This window comes from Xenopus tropicalis, chromosome 1 (assembly GCF_000004195.4).
Source record: "Xenopus tropicalis strain Nigerian chromosome 1, UCB_Xtro_10.0, whole genome shotgun sequence".
Taxonomy (NCBI): domain Eukaryota; kingdom Metazoa; phylum Chordata; class Amphibia; order Anura; family Pipidae; genus Xenopus; species Xenopus tropicalis.
In genome coordinates this window covers 181,850,614-181,872,643 of record NC_030677.2, presented here as the reverse complement: position 1 = coordinate 181,872,643, position 22,030 = coordinate 181,850,614, and the positions used below count along the sequence as shown (strand labels likewise).

The window sequence follows — 22,030 nt, the reverse complement described above, 5'->3', positions numbered from 1 at the left end:
ATTTAAAACTCACAAAAATCCGTCAGAATGTAACAACAATGTGAAGAACAATTTTGGCATAGAGCAGTGTAAAGAACTGAAGCTAGTGTTAAAGGGATTGTGAATTAGGTGTTAGATAATTTTCTGGCATAAACCAACCCTTTACTCCACTTTTTGTACCTCAAACAATTATCAGATTAAAAAGTGTTCAATTCCCTTAGAACTGTGTAACTGGCCTAGCCAAAGCAATTGCTGTTATCCCCAATAGTGGGTTGGAAAAAATACATGCCAGAGAAACCAACGTGTCCTCACCTGTGCGAGGGTCTGTTATGTTGAGATTTGGGGCTCAATTGTTGTCCTAGATATTTCTGAAACTGTACCTGAAGGAATGATACCAATATATTTCTAAAGCTATGAATTATATTATGTTAAATTAGGTGTTATAAGCCAAGGCTTGGGCTTAAATTGAAAAGGTCTCTGCTATATTCAATCTTTAGTCTGGGATTTCATATTTCCTTCTGCTCTACATACAGTACACTGCAGACCACAAGGGGTACACAAGAAGATAGGCCAGAGGGCTATATCATTTAACAGCATTAACTACAAATGAATTACGGCAAAGTGCTTAGTGGAGCATGAAGGTTCACACACTTGATTTTTATAATCCTTACAATCTTCATACGGTCACCCTCTCCTGGCCTCAACGTCAGCTTTCCCTCATTTGTGCATCACAAACCAAATCAAAGCATTGTTCAATAAATGCCCAAAACACTGCTATCTAAATGTGCCATGGCCCATACTGTATTAAGTATTACAGTAAGGCTTTACATTGCCTATTAAAGGCGGATTACAAAAAACAACTGCGCTCTCTGTCCTAGAATGAAATTATTAGAGAAACTAATAAAACATACAATCAATCTGAGTGAAAGCAATCCTAGCAGGTTATAAGCTGCACTTCAGGGAAAGCAGAATACATCTAAATTTACAATTCAAACTTTAGCACTAGGACACTGCTCTAGCTGCGTCCTATTTATCGCTAAACCAGCACTGTACTCAATTATGTAAAAGACATAGACTGTAAATGGTTAACAGATTACTTGCTTTAAGAAGTGTAAGATACTCCCTGCATTCAACAAGTGGGGTTATCTCCAGGAGCTAGAAATCCACAGCTTGGTGACCCATGCCATTAAATAACACCATGGAAGCAAAACTACATAAATTGCTTTTAATATTGTAAATTCTTACACTGGCCATTAGATATTACAAAGCATCCATACAAAATCACAGCTTCATTAATAAGAAAAAATTCAGTCTTTGTACAAATGCCTCATTTATAATAAAGTGCAAACCGTGTTCAAGGGTAAACATTAATCGTTATCAAAATTACTGCTACATAGTAAGTGGCGATATTCTACAGGAGTCTCCTCAGGATCAGTAGTGCTGGGAGATCATAACAGTGTTGTGTAAACCTGTGTCGTTTCTAGGAATTTAATGCAGGAAGAAGCCGTCTCTTCAATAGAATTGGACCAGCCGGTGAGATTCTCTTCTACATAAGGCAGAATTCCTGGCGTCAGCTGATTTAAGTAAGAAACCTAGGGGTGGAAAGGGGCAGCGTTAGGTCTTTCAAAATAACTTCATGACCGATACCAGAAACAATAAAGGTAACAGGGTTATATATGTTAGACATTAGCTTTTCTTATTGTTCCAATAGAATGAATGGTAAGTTAAAGGGACACAGACAGGTGTCAGTATTACAGAAGTGTTTCGGCAACCCATTGGTCCCACAAAACCACTCGTAGCCCAGCGGCACTTACATGAGTGCCATTCTGAGAGGGCAAATTGATCCTCTGCAGCTATGTCAATCACATAGGCCTGGGGTGGCACAATCCTTTCATAAGCTGGAGTACTGTTTACATTTTTAATTAGCCAATGGAAGGATCCCGCAGCCCTAGCCCAGTGTAACATATTGAAAAAACAGAAACCAATCAGAGCTTTCCTTCTGTAACTGACAGCAGACAGATCAAAACGTATTACTGGTTGGACTTGTAACACAAAATGGTGAATTCAGAAAGAGCAAGACACAAACCCGGCAGAGATCCTTCCCCTGGCTGTGTATGAGAAAGCCTGCACACTGCACTTCACTCCTCAGGTATTCAGTGGTTGGTGGATGCGATGCTAGGGTGACCGATCTCATAGCTACTACATATGGATCTCTAGGAGAACAAAAGAACCAGAAGTTATGGTTTAATTACCTATAAATCAACGAGCAAAAGGTTAAAATGACATACTTTACCATTTAAAAAAATAGATATAGGACATAAACTAACCCCATAATAAGGGCGATAATCCAGTCCTGGCACATCCCCAACCCCTATATTTTCACAAATTTTCCTGGCCAAATAAACCTTCCGAAAATACAGAGCTGCATAGTGGCATTGGTGGCTACTGCCTTTAGCCAAATCATTTCCATTCCAAGCTTGGATAACAGCAATATGATTAATAGATCTGAGATACAGTTAGGCCTGTACTAACAATCTATGGATTCTGGCAAATGCCAGCGGGGCTGCTGTAAGATGCCATAGACAGTCACTATTTATTGGGCTGGTGGGGGTCTGTTTGGGCCTTTTTGTTTTGACATGCCAGGGCCCATTTTGCATCCCAGTCCAAACCTGGGTACAGATCAGTGGTACAATAGATACATAATTACAAGGGTGTAAAGTTCCATGATATAAGCGCAATATTAAACCTACCCTTGCTTGCAGGAATACCTTCGAGACATCAGGATCACAAAGTCCCTGGACTTACTCTGCTTCACAGGAGGGCTGGTAATGTGAAATATTTTATCATCCTCTCCGGCTGTTTCTATAACATCACAGCTCCTGCAAAGAGAAGTAGGATGTCATCTTGCACTTCTCAGTCTCTAACATTCTCACTACTTACACAAGTGACCCAACTTTAGAACAAAAGCTTAATGATAACCAACATTGTAATGGCACGATCGACACCATTACAGATCTGGCACAAACTGCATTACCTATCCAGGTTAGTCGTATATGTTTCTACCATCAGTCACTCCCATAAGGTCACACTCATGAACCCCATGATCTGATTAACCCATTAACTCATTTGTGAATTAGTACTGCTGACTATGTTACTGTGCTATAATAATTAAATAAGTAAATAATAAAAATAATCATAACCATCAAAAAAAAAGGTTCTATACTGCAATTCCCATATTGCCATCTTGTGGTTTCCAGTAAAATTACATAAAATATAATAAAAAAATATACGTATTTATAAAGTGCCTAATTAGTTATGTGTATTTGTAAAGTGCCGTATTTCTGGGGGCACATAAAGGCTTTATTATTCAACCCATGAATGTCTTGTCACAAATGTTCTTAGTTCCCATTTTGTAATTAAATATCCTTATGTTAATTATGGGACCCCCGGTAAGGAAAACCATTTGTTCTCCAGGCGGTTTAAAACCAAAGGACCCATGGGCTAGGGAAGACTTTTGCACAGTTCTTGCGGGTCGTGGGTGAGTTCAACCTGAGTCCTTCCTTACACCCTCCCTGCCCATGGGGGAGGGCAGCGTGCTAGGGCTCCGGAACATTTCTGCTGCTTCAGGGACTACTGCCTGTTTATCAGGGCTGAACACCAGCCACCTATGAACAAACTCAAATGTAAAACAGGACATTAAGGAATACCAAGAGCAGTCACAAAGCCCCCTGCTGAAGTCCTACAATGTCATCAAACCAAATAATTAAATGATCTATTCCCAGTCAGGAGCAAGTATACCAAACCAGACAATGTCAGAGTGGCAAGGCAGAGATGGTTTCCTTACAAATAGTGCATATCCCAGTTTGGCCGCAATCCAAGGTCAGACAGCAGAAAATAAGCTTGTTGCAACTGAACTTTCACCTGCATCTCCACTTTTATCGACAGGATGTCATTCTCTTCATGAGTAAATATTCTGATCTGAAAGAAAGCCAATATTATTATATTTATGTGTATCAGTGGAAATTCTTAACTTTCATGGTATCTTAGAAAATACCTTGAATTTAGGACAATCTCCATTATAAACAATGGTTAGTGATGCCATTGGTTATAAACAATGCTTAGTGATGTCATCGGCTATAAACTGCAGATAATAATTTCATCTGTATCACAGGACTCATTTCAGCTTGTGTAATAACCCTATCCAAGTTCCAGGACATTATTATGGACATAAAACTCCTCGGTGCCTTATTATTATTTAAAACAGTTGGTGCATTTACAAGAGGGGTTAATACATTTATTTATAACAAGAAGTAGGGTTGTTGCTATAATTAACAAGTGGGAAAAGGGTTAACATGTTATTTTATTAATTGGTTATTACTAAATGCTTTAGCACTAGATAATGTTCTGGAAGCAGACATCCATCAGTGTCAACCAGGAGGGTGGGGGATTGCAATGGGAAGTCTATATAAGGGGTGAGTAGCGTGCCCCATCCTCTTTATAAAGAAGACAATGCTAATCATGCTAAGGGGGATGAGGCTGAGTTGACTAAGGTGAGCCACCGGTGGGTCAGTTAGCAGTAGGCCAGATTCCATGTGGACCTCCAGTTATTCTACTGGTGCCTTACTATAAGTCTCACAATCTGTAAGAGTGGTTAATTGGCCTAAAGTGATACAGTACTTTATGGCACCTCCCTCATTACACATTATTCCCCATATCACATGTTGTCCATAGATTTCCCAGCCTACTGAGCTTAAGCGCTAACCTGGGGGATTGGAGAATGCATTCTGGGACAACCATGTTAGCAAGGGGGACGCACAGGGCACCATCTGGCAGCACTGCCCTGTATAACTGTTGTGCCCAGTATTCATTACTGCAAAGTGCTGCTTAATAAAAGGCATAGCATTACATTTTGTTTGAACTTGTGCACTTACATTGGGCAGGGTGCTGCTCAGCTCCCATCCAGTATTTGCAGCCAGGACAGTCAGCATGGCTATGTTATTGTAGCTGAGGTAAGCCTTAAACATCATGAGGGAAAGGAAAAAAAAATGTTAGCATTTCATTAGTGACAATTACCCCAACATATTCATTGATAAGCTGGCCATACATAGCAAGATACATTCACTTATGCAGGTCCCCACTACTGGACTACCGTCACCCAATTGGTAGCCCAACTTCAGCTGATTTTATTTGGCCTGAGGGCCAAAGTTCATACTAATTATGAGTGCTAATTTGTTTCAAGCAGACGGAACTTTCCAGCCTGCCCTATTAAAAATCACTAGTCTGTGTGTTATGTGCACCAGACCCAACATCAAGTCTGCTCATCTGTGCTTCAGTAACAAAAAAAAAATAAAAAAATTAAGATTAGAACTGGCTTATCAGTCCTCTACGTCAGTGTTTTTCAACCTTTTTTGGGCAAAGGCACACTTGTTTCATGAAAAAAATCACGAGGCACACCACCATTAGAAAATGTTAAAAAATTTAACTCTGTGCCCAGCAGCAGTGCCCCCCTAGTACATTGGTGCCCAGCAGCAGTGCCCCCTAGTACATTGGTGCCAAGAGCAGTGCCCCCCTAGTACATTGGTGCCCAGCAGCAGTGCCCCCCTAGTACACTGGTGCCAAGAGCAGTGCCCCCCTAGTACATTGGTGCCAAGAGCAGTGCCCCCCTAGTACATTGGTGCCCTGCCTACGGCACACCAGGCAACATCTCTAGGCAACACTAGTGTGCCGCGGAACAGTGGTTGAAAAACGCTGCTCTACGTACCTGGTTGCCTTTATCCCATGGGTGAGAGACGGGTCTTTCTTGTTTAGTTGAGAAGATATATTTCCTAGGAGCCAAATACATCAAGCATAAGAGAAACTCTAGTATGCAAGAAGTAACTGTGCACCTACGGGTACTGCTCAACCAGGCAGGTATGCTCTCTACATTCACTTGCTTTCGTTGGTGCTCCGTTTATTGTACAGAAAGTGCATGACAACAGCCATTACAGTTTCATAAATAACTGTTAGTGATTTTTTCTACCCCATTTTAACATTCTGAGTTACTAAAATGTGTTTTCCCTGCTGCAAACAAACCACTTTAAGCCGAGTCACAAGCTGGTTCCACTTGCAATCAGTGATTTGGAAGGATATTAGTCCATCTCAGAAACTCTGATAAATTACTAAAGCTGATGGATAGGGTCTCCATCTAAGGCAGGGGTCCCCAACCTTACTCGTGAGCCACAGTCAAATGTAAAAAGACTTGGAGAGCAACACAAGCACCATAAAAGTTCATGGAGGTGCCAAATAAGGGCTAAGATTGGCTATTAGGCAGCCTCTATGCACACTTACACACAGCTTACAGGAGGCTTTGTTTGGTAGTAAATCTTGTTTTTATTCAACCAAAACTTGCCACCAAGTCAGGAATTCAAAAATAACTACCTGGTTTGGGGGCACTGAGAGCAACATCCAAGGGGTTGGGGAACAACATGTTGCCCCTGAGTCACTGGTTGGGGGTCACTGATCTAAGGGCTCTGGCACACGGGGAGTTTCCCCTCGAGGCAACTTCTGCGATTTCAGGGAAATCGCGCCGCCGCGTATGCCATCCCACCGGCGATTTACATTTTCGCCAGTGGGATGGCATTTCAGGGAGATTAGTCGCCCGCAAACAGGGAGATTTGTCGCGGGCGACTAATCTCCCCATGTGCCAGAGCCCTAAGGGTGTAAGTAAAGGGGAGGCCAACCTGCAGCCCTCCAGCTGCTGTTGAATTCCTGTAAGCCTCTGGCAGCTACAAAGGAGGTGAAACAGAATAATGCAGGATTTATACTGAGAATTGGATTAGCCCACACAAGGGTTACCTTGCTACACGGATTTTCCTCCTTGCAATGGCTCCACGGAAGCGCCTGATGCTGTCCTGTGCAAATACATGGAAAAGTGAATTACAGTGGGTACAGAAGGGACGAACAGGATGAAAAGACAGGTGAACAGGGAAAGGGCAATTGCATAGAGTTGTGTTTAACTTGATTGGGATTCAATTCATGCAGAGATGCACCTAACGCTGCTCTAAGGGAAATTATTGATTGGAACACTAGAGGGTGCTAAAGGCAAGGGTTAAATAAAGGAATGGCTTTTACTTCCCCTAGTGTTGCTACCTTAATAGAGTAATAAGGCTCTGCAACACACATATTAAAGAGGCCAACAGTCAGTCACTGATAAGTAATATTTTTTTTTAAATTAATATAAAAAAAAATGTGAACAAGAGCAAGCAAGTAAGTAAAATGAAAAATATATAAAAATCGATCTCTGAAACCCATATGGGAACAACTGGTATTTCTATTCCTCATTACAGTATTCAGTTCCAGTTTAGGCATGTCTGTTCATTATACTTACACACAACAAGGCCCTCCCTTCCCTGTGTGGAACATGTTTTTCTGGATACATTACCCTGCCTGGAAGCACTCAATCCTGTATTCACCACTTGTATTTGTGCAGCAGTGACTGCTAGCATTAATATGCTATAGGTAAATGGGCCCCTTATTTCAGGAATGGTGAACTGGGGCCTGAGCAGACCAGCAGAGCTTTAGCATTTTACAAGCACAATTAACTCCTTTCCTACTTCTTATATGTGAGTCTGTTCAAAGGTATGGAAACTGCCAACAGAACGCTGAGGGGATAACTCAGAAATAGCCTCTATGCAATTCCATTTATAAAAACTGCATTTTTTAAAAAAAAAATAAATAAATATAGAATTACATAACTTAAAAGTACTGTACTGTTTCCTTAATCAACCAAGCTGTCCAAGCTCACTTTCTGGCAGTCTATAATATATCTGCGAAAAGAGAAAAATAAAGCCCCCAAAAAAGGCCAAAAATCCACCTCCCAACCCAATAACTGTTTAGTGTGTGAGCACCCCATAATACTATCTCAGATCTAACATTTACTCACAAAGTTCAAAATGAAAAACAAAATCTTAAGTTAAAATAACATGAAGCCACGGATGAGTATAGGGGTAGGTCAGAGTATATAGTTAATTAGTGCTCATTCTCTGGAAAGGTCATACCTTTGATAAAGAACACAAGTTGCGAGTAAAACACACATAGGGTGGGGATTTATTATTGTAAATGTAGGGCTATTTCATGTCAGTAATATGCCGCACACAGATATAAACAAATGGACAGCATGATTATATGGGCACTGAGATAAAGGCTTGGTACTATGTGCCTGCATATCCCCACGCTTCAGAATTTAGGCTGAGGGTACACAGAGTGTTTGCTTTACAGCTCTCAGTCTGCATTTATTTTTTAGGCTAAGAGAAGTAGATCCGCATGCTTACTTGCTACTAAGGCCCTGGTCACATGGAGCATTTGTAGCTGCAGTGACAATTACAGAGCGGAGATTGGCCCAGAAATGCAAAAGCAGGCTCCATGTGGCTGCACGCAAGAAGAAGCTGTGATTGTTAATGCAGCTACAGGGCGATGCATATTATAGATGATACACTTCTCTCCACCTGACTGAAAACCACAGGCAGAGAGAAATGGTGCTGACACTCCATGTGACCAAGGCCCAAGCCACTGCAGTCAGTTTTCCTGTATCCCTGGCATAGACCAAGCAGTCTTTTAGTACCATTAATAGTCAAGAGCATTATGATGCAAAGGGCTGGTTTGAGCTTATATTAAAAAGGCAATGTGCAGCTTATTGTTGGGTTGCTAACCACAGATAATTAAATGGCTAATATTGGCATGGTTCTATCCTTCAGGCAGTAAGTACTAAATAATGATATATCCTGCTTCACCCTGTATGGGATTCTAACTTTAGATTTTGTTTATGCATTTAGCAGTGAATAACTGGTATTAGTATTGTGGCACAGTTATTAGGTCAGAAGGTGCAGATCTGGTATCTCTTCTGAAACATATTAACCTTTCTTGTATTGACTTTACATTTCATTTAAATCACCTTCTGGCAGTTTATTCAGCACTGTTGGAAGGAGCAACAGTTACATAAGAGTATTCATTCAGCTTGTTGGATTATATTTTTCCTTTTGTACCTTTGTAGAGGCTTTGACTCGGGGGAACATACAATAGTCTCCCTTGCTGTTTAATGCTTGGTAAATCAGGAAAGCACTGTTTATGTGACGTCCCTTGGCTTGAGTCCACTCTTCACAGTTGAAAGCTTCAACCCGTACGCCAACTTCAACACTGGAAGGACCACAAACAGGTTTAAGTTGTTTAATTCGGGCCCGGGCTGTCAATCTGTGGATTCTGGCAAATGCCAGAGGGGCTGCTGTAAGATGTCACAGACAGTCACTATTTATTGCATCTCTGGGGTGCTTGTTTGGGCCCCTGTGCACTGGTATTGAACTGCCAATGCTTTGCTGCGAAACATCATGTCCTAAGCCCCGCTGGACCTGAGGAATAGCTGAATAAGCAGCTGACTATTTATTCAGACTGGTAGAGTATTTATAAGGAACCAGGTCAGAAACCCTGCATGACCCTATGGAAAATCCTCCCTCCCTCCAGCTGTTATGTAACTTCTCTGGCATTAGTTTCTATGTGGTTGGTGGAAAGTAATTCCTCCCCTGCTCTGATATTTTGAACAGGATTATTATCTTGTGTTCCACCCATTACCAATAGGAAACAGGAGGCCAGTGTATGCTAGGGATTATCTCATTCCTACTTATAGCCACCAAGCTTGTTTAGGCTGAATGCTAAAGTGGAGGGTCAAACAAACCATAAACACAACCAAATAATCTGTCTGTATAAATGATGGGATAGACTTACACATTCCTACATGGATTATCTAAATGAGAGAGTTACATCACCTGTGATCTGTGTGGGCACGAAGAATTCTCAAATCTTTTTTATTCATTAATTACCCTTTTAATTAAATATTTCCCAAAACTGTGTTAGACTCAGTTTTCTAATTTATATTTGTATGGGGGTGACATAATGCAGACTAGTATGTAAATGTATCAGTCCCTGTCTTGCTGGAGCTTACAATCTAATTTCCCTATGGTGAGCAAATGCTTTTCCATATATAAAATACATAAGAGCCATGAATATCCTCTAAATTATATCCTTATAAATGGTGCTTAATGACGTCATCAGTTATAATCAGTGCTTAGTGATGTAATTTTCTGTCATATGACTCAATAAATCTTGTGTATTATAATAAATAATGTACTCCCTGTTGAAGTCACCTTGAAGTTCCATGACCTGTATAAAAAGTGGCCATTAAATAGTCATGTGACTCCTTGGTGACTTATAATATTATTTTTTACAATAGGGGGTACTTTATTAACTATATACAGGGTCATTCCAGGAATGCCGATTGCTATAAGAGCTTGAAGCAAGGGGTTAGAAGGCCCAGACACTTACCTCTTCTGAAAAGTGTTGTTAACAATTGCCCGAAATAACAATCTATCCCCCACGGTAGAAGGTCCTCTGAACTTAAACATGTCCACAGACTTCAGGGTTGCATGAGTATGACACAGCCGACTACAGAAACAAAAACAACTATTATCGCCTATCAATGGGATGTAGTTTATAAAAGTAACACATATAAACAGTTTAACACTGTTCCGTTACTATCCTGGACAATATGTTTGCAAAAAAGCTAATAGCCAGGGCACCTTGCTGAAATATTGGCTACGGTTTCCATCCATGCCATGATTTGCCCTCCAAACGTGTTTCCTTGATGGTTGGCATGGGGCGGCAGCACAAGTTCAATGCTTTCCACACGGGTGGAGTCTGTCAAGATTTTATTTTGATCTTTTTCCCACTCTGCATCTGAAATAAAAATGGGGCTTTTTAGCTTATCGACACAATGGAATTATATAAATTCACGGCAGGGCTGCCTTAAATTGTGGCGGCCCTTTGGCCCAATGGGGTCTCATTGGACAGTAGGACTGTCCAACCTGTGGCCCTTAAACTGCTATTAAACCTCCAGGCATGCTGGCTTAGTAGTTTTTATGTTGTAGACAGTGCTAATCTAAACAATTTGGAATTGGCCTTCATTTTTTATTATTTGTGGTTTATGAATTGTTTAGCTTTATATCCAGCAAATTCCCAGTTTGGAATTTTAGCAGCTATAAGATTGCAAGGATCCAAATTACCCTATCAACCAAGCAGTGGTTCAAATGAGAAGCTGGAATATGAAGAGCAGAAAAAGGGTCTAAACACAAACATCAGAGATACAATTTACAATAGCAATGAAATTGTAGCCTCAAAGAGCAATAGTTTTTGCCTGCCTTTTTAAATGCTTGAAAGTGTCAGAAGAGAAAAGCAAATAATTAAAAATAAAAAATGAAGACCAAATGAAAACCAAGTGATTGGTTTTCCTGCCTCTCAATGGTATTTTGATGAAAAGTCCAAGCTTCCCTTAATGACGCAAACAGTTCAAGGCAATCGGTAACTGACCTGATAGGGAAAATGCAGTCTCACTAACCATAAATTGTACAGCCCTCCTCCATAAGGTTGTTATAAGCATCTTCATGATAAAGCCGAATCCGCCTTCTCTCTGCTGCCAGGCTGTATTCCAGATGATCCTGAGAAGACTGAAGTCTCACTGGTTTTAGGAAAACCTGCAAAAGCCCCACAGATGTCTCAATCTTTTCTTAAGGAAAATGTATTAAGACCTTTACCAACAGATTAAACCAGAGATTGCAGTGCTGATTTGGCTAATGAAATGTGGGTATACTTGCACTGACTGGGGTGGGTGTAACTGCTGCTGGAAATTCTAGGCTTTATTTTGAAAGGAACTGAAATGAGGAGCTGCTTACATTGTGCATTTCGTATCAGGACAGGATCTATTGTGCAGAAATCAGCATCCTTCCAAAACCATCAGTCATTTCCCATAGTGTATTGATTAAATAAACAATCTCCATTCTAACCAGATTCACCGACTACTGACTACTACTACTACTTTGCAGTTGAAACTAGGGAAGGAAGGGAAACTATCCCTTCAGAATGAATTCTGATCCAAGAGTTTATATCATATTAAGTAGCCTATTAAAGGATCTTATCAATCTGAAATATATATCGGTAAATATTGTCCATTTATATCCTTTCCCTTGAGCCACCATTTAGTGATGGGCTGTGTGCTCCCCTAGAGATCAGCTGACGGGAAATAATGCAGCTCTGACTGTAACAGGAAGTAGTGTGGGAGTAAAAGACAGAACTCTGTCCATTAATTGGCTGATGGGACCTAGCATGTATTTGTGCACCACAAATCTTAGTACTTAAAATGGCACTTTTCTATTTAGGATTACCCTATGGCGCATACTACTAAAAATGCATATTTTCATGAAAATGGTTTATTTTGATGAGGCAGGGTTTAAACATATGGGCTGTTCTATGCAATATACTTTTATACAGACCTACATCATTTGGGGTATAGTTTTCTTTAACCCAGAGTAAATATATATTACTATATATAATCTAAATTACTAAAGTACTATAATTACTATTGGAGTGGTGCTACCAGTTACAGAGAAGGCCCTTAACTTCAAAAAATACTGTCCCAATTTCTTGCTGTCATGGCCTCTGAACATTGTTTATAGAAGCAGAGACTTTCTATCACACACACTTACATAATGCCCTAAAGATTGTCTGTTTTGAACTGAGGAATTAGATAAGAATTGATTTCTTATCGCTGGGATTAAGTTTATCACAGTTAATCATTACAGCTTTACCCCAGAGTAACCTGAAGTAACTTTGAACTCTGACTATAAACAAAGATGACCAACAGATCATAGGTCATACGGAATGATCTTTAACATACTTAGATTAAAATCTTCGCGTCAAGCAGTACAAATGAAACATTGCCCTGAGTAGTAACAGTTTAAGTTATCCTGTAAATAATTTCAATATATCTTATAATAAGTTAATAAAGGGATGCCCGGTTAGGAATATTGAACTTTAGGCAGAATTACTGCTTAAGCATCAGCCACCGAAGAGAAGGATGAGTACACTATATGGCCAAGAGTATTCAACACCTTATTCCCAAACAGTATTAATATGAAATTAGTCCTCTCTTAATTGCTGTAACAGCCCTCTACTAGAGTTTGGAACACTGAAAGCAAATCCCACCAACATTCAGCCACAAAAGCATTAGTGCTGTTGGGGGATTAAGCCTGGCTTTCAATTCATCCCACAGGGGTTTAGTTAGGGTGGGGGTCAGGGCTCTGTGCAGGCCAGTCAAGTTCTTTACTCCTATTTTAGCAAACCCATTCTGTACAGACCTCACTTTGTGCAAGGGGGCATTATTGTGCTATAACAGAATGAGACTTCCTCAGATTGTTGCCACAAAGTAGTACGGAATTGTAGTGTGTTATTGTACACTGTAGTACTATTACTCTTCCTCAAGAGGAAGCCAGTAGCGATGCCATTGCATAATGTGCTGTTAGGTTTGTATGCCTTGGCCTTCCCATAAAACCCCACACTCCTTATAAATAATAGGTCTTTTGCAAACAAGTCGTATGAAGACAGCTTGGAACATAGCAGGTAGAGCTCCCCAACTGAGGACGAATCCATGTAGGGGAAGTGCCTACTTATTCTCCTGAAAATGTGTCTGGAAACTGGCCATATTGTGTATGTCAGATACAGGAAAAATCTACTTGAAGCCCCATTTGGTGAACAGGAGCTGCAGCTGTCCCACATACAAATAATGGCATTTAAAGCATTTTGTGCCCAAAGCCATGGTTTTTGGGGTACACAGTATGCATTGTTTGCCCTAGATGCACTAATGAAGCCTATATCTGATGGGCCAAATAGTTATAATAGGGATAATACAGCCATGGGGGAATAATTACATACAAAGCAGTCTAAGGGGCAGGCAGACAGAAGGCCATACTAATATCATGGAAAGCGGTTTACAAAGATAACATCAAAATGACCTATTCAAATACACCAGCCTCCTGTGGCACAAGTAGTGACTCTAGTGACTCCCTACTGAGTGGCTGTTATGGGAAATCATGTTACCTTCTTGGAACCAGCTGGCTTCGCCACATAGGTAGAAAAGGCTGCACAGACATGTTTCTGTAGATTTGTAAATGGGTCTTCTATTTCAACTTTAATGCCAACCTTAAGAGGGCAGAAAAGAAAAAAAAAAAAAAAAAAAACAGAACAAATAAAAGGTTTAGGTCAGGAATAGGCAATGGTTAATGCTGCAGTGGGTGGGTGCTGGGAATTGTAAAAGCCAAAGGCTACACCCATCAACACCCACATGAATGTGTCTACTTCTGAAGGCCTGTCTGGCGCAGAAAGGGTAGTGCAGCCTTGTTCTACCCAGTTGCTGGCATCATAGGAGATATCAAGAGAGTCCATTATTAGTATTGTACAACTCACTGTTAAAACTCAATTTAAAATGATTAATTGTATATACATTCATTATGCCACATCTTTAAAATTTTCCAATGCATTTAACTTTTATCTTAAATTATAATTTCCTTGATATATACTTTATTCTTAAATGACTGTTCTATATTAAGAAGGGCCACTGGGAACTTTTACTTGTATCACATGCAGCTCATAGGGCATATTAAAAAAATGATGGTGTACTGTATGATCCCACTGTCACCGACTGTCTCCCACCAGCAGCCCACTTATCATACTTTGCTTTTAGCTTCTCCATACAGTTAAGACAGTTTCTTACTAAACCTTGGTGAGTGGCATCCCCTAGTATTGATTTGAGTAATCAGCATCTGGTACAATTGGACTGTAGCTCATTATCTAAAACTGGGACCATCCAATGGCACCAAGGAAGGAATAGTGTCATTGGTCTGTGCAGAACTGCACGGGACCTGTACTTCTACCTAATGATCTTACTGGCTGACTTCCAGACCTATCCACTGAAATGGTACAATCTGCCAATCACGTGTAGCCAAGGTTGCACAACTGTCACACAGGTTGGGATTAGTTGCCTACATGTGTTGCCAGTCTAAGATATTAACGGCAATGCATTTACAGTATGGCTTACCTCCATGCTTGTGTTGAAAGCTCTGTTAACTTTAGCTTTTATGCAGATATTTTGTCCAACCCTAACAATGAAGAGACAGTATTAGTATTGTGTTGAGAAAACTCCATGCTTTAAATGGCTCATTGGATAGAGAGAGACATTGTAAACTTATATGGGAACACTGGTATAAAGAACACGCAATGGAACATCCAAATTTAATCAGTTTGTTTATCTTACTAATCACAAACTGCATGTGTACTGAGTACTGCCAAACTTAGCCATGACCTTTAATCATTCTGTTCTGCTTTCTGTTAGTCTTATTAAATGGTGCCCAAACTCAAAGGTAGGGCTCCCAATTAACATTTAAATAGAAAGTGGGGGACAACCCTAAAAATATGCACACTGCCAAGTCTGTGCCTACCTCCACTTTTAGAATCCAAACCTGCTCTAAAATGTCAATCTTTTTGTATATCGTTAAGAGAGGAGTCAAGTCACAGGGTTAAAGGAATGGATTTGACTCTCCCAGATACTGATCTAAAAAATCCTATGATTCTTCCACATCTGGTTTGGGGGTGAGATCCAATGCTATATTCAGATGTATGAATCTGTTATATGAGGCACTGGCAATGTCAGAGGCCTTGGCACAGCACGGAGATGATCCTTACCCCTCAATAGCTGCATCCAACTTTTTGAAGCTGGTGGAAAGGTCAGAAGTATAGTATCTGTTACATGATGATAAGGAAAGCTGATAACAAAACTAATAATTTAGAGAACTGTGCCAATTTTCCATTAAACAGGTAGAACTGACAGGCAGTGTTCTCTATAGCCAAACTTTGTGATTATTGTGAGGACCATATGTTCTAGCACAACATTTAGTGCAAGACACGCCTTCTGTCACCCACACCACTGAATTTCTTTACTACATTACTGCAATACTTTAATGCCAGGTTACAGTTACACAGGGCAGGGCACCTTGTTCAGGTAGAAACCAGCTGTACTAAAAAGAATAGTACCGAGAACTCCCAATATAAGTAGAACTTCTGTATGTACTTGTGCGCGTGTGTCTAACATCACCATGTGTAATGCCAAGTGTAGCTGGAGTGGTATAAAGGTCACTGCCAATGGACTCTGGAGCAGTAGAAATGTATCCATTGAAGTGATAAATGGCATTGTACCATCTGGCAGTTTTGTGCTTCCTACTTGGAAAAGGCTCTTTCCAGCACAATAATACCCCCTTGCACAAAGCTAAGTCTGTAAAGAAGGGGGTTTGCTGAGATGGGAGTGGAAGAACCTGACTGGCCTGCACAGAGCCCTGACCCTTACCCAATGGCACCCCCTGGGATAAATAGGAATGAGCCAAGCCTGATCCCAATATCATTGCCCAACCTCACTAACACTTGAGGTTGTATAGAAGCAAATCCCACCAACAATTTTCCAACATCTAGTGGAAAGCCTTCCCAGAATAGAGTAGATACTCTAAAGCAGCAAAGGGGGAACCAACTTCATATTAATCCTCTTAGTTTGGGAATGAGGTGTTGGGCAGCAGGCATCCAGCCACGTAGTGTACTTTAAAAGCTGCAGAGCTAAATTTTAACAATCCCCCAATGCCAATGAAATGGAAAGAAGTCTGAAAGTTCAGGGAGTTGCTTGTTGCCTTTGCAGTTAAGGGAAAATTCAGTTTCTAACAGAAAAATGGGGCAAGAAGACCCTATGAAGGACTGAAGCACTATACATAAAACAATATATGTATTTCTATACATATATAAATAAGGGACATTGATTGCGGTTTATCACCAGGGTTTCTAAAGAAATACATTTTTGAAACCTTTAAATACCTGCCACTGCAGCATCCCCTTAATCACTTGGGGTTCCTTCTCCCCCTCTAACTCACCCAGCCCCCTCCATCAGGAACTGACTTTGGCTCTTGGCTAACTGAGCATGTTCCCTTCTCAACAACTCAGGTTGACAGTGCTCAACCCAAGCAGGACTTTTGATCAAAGTAAGTTCTGCCTGTTTAAGCCTGCATTCTTCACTGCATAAATTTACAGTGCAAACGTGCTGATTGCAGGTGTAAATGTCACTGATGATGTCAACTGTTATTTGTTTTTGGAAAATGTGATGGTGCTGGCGAACAGAGGGGATTTATGTGGTACAAATGATGTTGTGTGGGTGGGGGAGATGTGCCCAACTTATATACATAGTAGGAAAATGTAGGGTTTACATGTCCTATAAAATGAGGAAATGTAATCTGAAAGGGCCTGGATAAATGTTCATGTACATAATAAATAAGCTCTCAGCTGGGCTGGCAGAGCATGGATGCTGCATGTAGATCTTCCCAAGTGCATCCAGAGACATACTTTGAGCATAACTTTCATAACAGCTCAGATTAAAATGTTACAATGAATGGTTAACCCAATAGCAACATTATTTCCTCTTCAGTTTGTTTGCCCCCCCCACCCCACACCCCACCCCAAGCTGTCCTTCAGTTTCTGCTCTGTAACACATTCAGTCCCCCTTTCCCATGGAGTAGCATTTCATTCAAACATTCTTTTCCTCTTGGAAACCAGAACAATTCTTGCTGGAAACAGGAGAGGCTGTTGGAGAAAATAGGACACAGTCTATCAAAGCAGGGTGAATAAGTTTCCGTGCCCCCGTGCCAAGGCTTGTTAATCCTCCTGCGAAGAACCAATGGCAAGAGGGGTGGTGCCTTCATTTGATCTACCATTTGAAATATGGACAACAGTGCTGAGCATTTAACCAACTAAAAATAAACATTCTATGTATCATTTTATTTCAGCCCAATAAGGCTCAAGACATAAGAATACAGCACATTTCCTGCATTACTATAGTAGAAACACCCTCTTGAGCTGGGACTCCTAGGGCCACTAGACATCCTGAAACCTTGGACTCTCAGGGCAATTAGATATAGGTAGTGCCAATTGGTATTCAGGTACACTGATCAGCCAGTCCAACCCTGGTGCTGTCTCACAACCAGAGCTAGTAAATAAAAAGTGCCCAGCTAATAAAATCCCACTGAGTGAGCACAGACCCATACACTGAAGTGTAGGAAAGAAGTTTATCTGACAGAGAGTCCAAGGGTTTTTATGTTGTTTATTGAAAACTTTACAATATATAATTAACAGAGCTTAGGTTGACATGTTGAATAACAGCACAAATATCACAGAATCATATTGCACAGCCAAACTTTAACAAAAAAGGCTGGCTTTCATTGTACTGGCATACATGGGCCCTGGGAGTGTGAAGAAAGAAGATAGAAGGAAGAGGACCGCTCACTCTCAGGTACCCCGGGCCAGGGCAGGTTTCCGCTAACAGGAGCACTGGCCCCAATATCAGGCAAGTGATTACAATCACTGAGGGGTGAGTAACATTTTGGCAACAAAAAGTTAAATAACAATAAATAATTAAAAATGAAGATCAGTTGCAAATTATATTATATAGAATATTACTGTCTACAGCATACTAAAAGGTAACTTAAAGGCAAACAAGCCCTTTAACTTAGTGCTTAAAGTAATTTTTATTCCTTACACCCCACAGGCCTTATGTCTATGAGACACATGGCACTGCTATAGCCACGAGCGGCACCTTCTTTATATGTAATAGCCATGAATAACCTGTAAATATATGTGAATAAATAGTGGGTAGCGGCATCATTAGTTATGAATGATATTGGTTGTCTTTGTCACCTATCACATGACTCACCGACACTCAGAGATCCATGCCCTGAGGCTCAAGCCTTTATATTATTATGGCTATCCTTGATCTTTCCTAATATTATGAGCTTTGTATCAATCTCTGGAGACCTATGGGACCTGAATAAAAGCACTTAGTTGCCATGACTAAAAGCATTTGGGTGCCACGTTTCCGAAAGCATCTTGGGAAGGCTATGAGGAGACTCATGTTGGATATGAGTAGAAGTGTCTGTGCAAATGGCTTGGCCCAGCAGATTGTTGCACAGGCTCATGTACAGATGCACTCACAGTACAGGTATGGGATCTGGAAACCCATTATTCAGAAAGCTCCGAATTATGGAAAGCCCATCTCCCATAGACTCCATTTTAATCAAATAATTCAGAATTTTAAAACGGATTCCCTTTTTCTCTGTAATAATAAAACAGTACCTTGTAATTGATCCCAACTAAGATATAATGAATCCTTATTGGATGCAAAACAATCCTATTGGGTTTAATTATTTTTTTTAGTAGAAGTCACCCTAAGAAATAACTCCAAATTATTTTCTATATTGTTAGTTGAGCAAAATAAACTTTTCTTACTCTATATAAATAATATAAATCTTGTTTCCTTCCGTCTTGGAATTACTCAATCAAAGCAAGCAGGCAGGCACCATTTTGTGGGCACGGTTATAAAGGCAAGCTTTGTATCATGCCAAAATCGTGTGTATGTGCCAGAATGGGGGACCTGATGCCCAGGCCCATGCACTGGCTACACAATTAGATGATGAGAAGGGAGGGGAAAGTGAGATGTGCAGTGACATCTAGGAAGTGCTGAAAGGAAAGCTAAAGTTATTGTCTGCCCCGCCTCTATGCCTAAGGCATAGAGGCAGGGCAGGCAGTATATGATTGACAGCTGTGATTTTTAAATGCCTTTATAATGGGTTTGGATGTGTTAATATAAAAATGAATTTGGGTTTCATGTTTAAATTGGAAAAGACTGTTATTATACAGCTTTTTATGTCTGGGTGACAGGTCCTCTTTAAGGTATGGAGATCCAAGTTACGGAAAGACCCCTTATCCAGAATACCCTTGGTCCCGAGCATTCTGGATAATGGGTCCTATACCTGTACTGAGAGTTAATAGCAACACAGGTTACATTGAGACAATCACTGGGTCAAAAGGGCAGTACCTGGCTGTCTCTTCAATCTGGATATCATCCACAGATGCTGTAACGCAGGAGACCCCGGCATGCCTTTCAGCTTAAAGAGAAAAACTCTGTTAGGAGTCGCAACAATCCCAGAATGTAATTTATCTAACAATGTGGCACAAACAATATGAATCAAGCACATGGGCGCATATAGTGGCAGGGCTACACAGCGACAAACTGAAATATGACAGTGTCTCTGCTAAATCTTATGTCACGTGGGGCGACAGGAACATAACACAAAGCCCTTGGTTAGCGGCCAGACGTCTGTGTCAGCAGAAAGTCACATGAAGCGGAGGTTGCACGGCCGATACAGGGAAAGTCTATGGGCCAGAATAGAGCAAGTTGTAGCAGCAGCAGAGAAAGGGAAGCATCGGCACAGACAGGGAGGATACAGACTCAGTGTTACTTGCACAGTTGCACTTCCCCTTATATAACAAGAATAGGGAAGGGGTGCCAGGTCCCAGGGTGTATGTGCCACTGTCTCTGCCTCCACCCAAAACTACTACAATGTGCACCCTGTGACAGACACTGGTGGCTGATAATTGGCTGATGCCTGGATCCCAGACTGGGTAAAGTGGGGCCCTCTATGGGCAGATAGGGGGCAGACTGAAGGGCCAATAGGCTGACCTTTGGGGGTGGATGCTATTATGTACTCAAAAAAAAGAAAACAAAAGGGGGTTATGTGTAAAGGACATAAATGAATTCAGCCCTGCTAACTGCATGTAGTAGGGGGTCTCCCCAGTCCAGTCACAGGGGGCCCCACTTGGCTCCATTCCCACTGCAGGGAAGAAGAAAGTAACTTGCTGCCTTACCTGCCAGGCAGGCAGTGGTATCAATCCATGTGAGGAGCTGCCCAGCACTGAGCTCCCCCCGGTGGTTGGAGTGCCAGGGGAACACTGTGTGGCACATCTGCACCTCTCCTCTCTCGTACCCAGAGCTCAGGGCTGACCCGGCTGAGCATTCTCTCCATGGCCCCCCAACCCAGCCCAGCCCATTCGGGGCTCCCCCAGACAGCAGCATGCAGGGCAACCTGGGGATGTGAGAGGGATGGGAGTAAGGGCAGGGGCGGCGCTATAATCGCAGTGCAGGGCAGTAGCGTCTGTTCAGTTTGTATGTATGTCTATGTGCAGCGCAGCCGCAGTATTAGCGCCGGCAGGTTATAGTAATGGGGCAGCGCAGCCGCAGTATAAGCGCCGGTTGGGGATAGAAATGGGGCAGCCGGTAACTTAGCGGCAAGTGGAGCAGCGAAGTATTTGCGCTGGTTGAGGATAGTAATTAGGCAGCAGGTAACCTGGGAGTAAGTGGAACCGCAGTATTAGCGCTGGTTAGGGATAGTAATATGGCAGCGCAGCCGCAGTATTAGCGCCGGCAGGTTATAGTAATGGGGCAGCGCAGCCGCAGTATTAGCGCCGGCAGGTTATAGTAATGGGGCAGCGCAGCCGCAGTATTAGCGCCGGCAGGTTATAGTAATGGGGCAGCGCAGCCGCAGTATTAGCGCCGGCAGGTTAGAGTAATGGGGCAGCGCAGCCGCAGTATTAGCGCCGGCAGGTTAGAGTAATGGGGCAGCGCAGCCGCAGTATTAGCGCCGGCAGGTTAGAGTAATGGGGCAGCGCAGCCGCAGTATTAGCGCCGGCAGGTTAGAGTAATGGGGCAGCAGGTAGCCTGGGAGCAAGTGGAGCAGCGCAGCCAAGTGCCTCCGTATCTGACTCCTGCTGCTCTGTGTCGCGGCTGAGCCGGCAGCCCTCAGTCACAGGATTAGAGGTTGGCAGCTCTCCCAGGTGGCACCCAGCCACCCCTCAACCGGCACCCACTTTCCCTGCACCCGTCACATGGCTCTCCCAGTCCCACTCGCAGCCTCTTATGCACCTCCGTCACATGACCCAGGCTCTTGTCACACTCACCTGCGCGTCTGTTTGTGGGAGGAGCCTGAGGGGCCGCACTGCATATACGGGAGATGAACTATAGTGATCCCCAGGCCGCTCCCCATTACCCTTACATTATGGGGTGGGATATCTTGCCCCGTACATTACAGCTTTGGAAGTCCTGTTTTCCTATTGACAATTCAGGGGATTTGTTTGTTGTGCGTTAGCTGAGCTCTCCCGTCACAGCCGGACTATTCCCACCAGAAGGGCAGCACCATTACAGCAGAATTCATCTTGTCAGGTGTCCTGTGGGCTCCGAGCCAGAGTGTATAGCTCAAATCTCTGCCGTAAAGCGAGAAGG

General features: G+C 42.0%; 1 protein-coding gene across 2 annotated transcripts; it reads right to left on the bottom strand.

Annotated features, from left to right (window-relative positions):
* Window positions 1-1,190: 1,190 nt before the first annotated feature.
* On the bottom strand, window positions 1,191-21,676 carry acot12 (acyl-CoA thioesterase 12). 2 transcript variants are annotated; one of them, XM_012957014.2, is made up of 15 exons: window positions 20,620-21,676; window positions 19,790-19,859; window positions 14,930-14,990; window positions 13,933-14,034; window positions 11,399-11,534; window positions 10,584-10,740; window positions 10,330-10,449; window positions 9,000-9,150; window positions 6,814-6,869; window positions 5,741-5,804; window positions 4,911-4,994; window positions 3,824-3,957; window positions 2,730-2,858; window positions 2,066-2,192; window positions 1,191-1,571 (listed from the first exon to the last, which is right to left on the bottom strand). In XM_012957014.2, the coding sequence occupies exons 1-15, from the start codon at window positions 20,825-20,827 to the stop codon at window positions 1,428-1,430; spliced, it is 1,743 nt and encodes a 580-aa protein (XP_012812468.1). In that variant the 5' UTR covers window positions 20,828-21,676; the 3' UTR covers window positions 1,191-1,427.
* Between the last annotated feature and the right edge of the window lie 354 nt (window positions 21,677-22,030).

Coding starts and splice junctions, on each gene's coding strand:
- acot12 (XM_012957014.2), bottom strand. CDS start 20,827: ATGCTGCTGTCTGGGGGAGCCCCGAATGGGCTGGGCTGGGTTGGGGGG. Junction 14,035..14,929: donor CTTTCAACACAAGCATGGAG/GTAAGCCATACT, acceptor TGCCCTCTTAAG/GTTGGCATTAAAGTTGAAAT. Junction 6,870..8,999: donor GAGTCAAAGCCTCTACAAAG/GTACAAAAGGAA, acceptor GTATTTGCACAG/GACAGCATCAGGCGCTTCCG.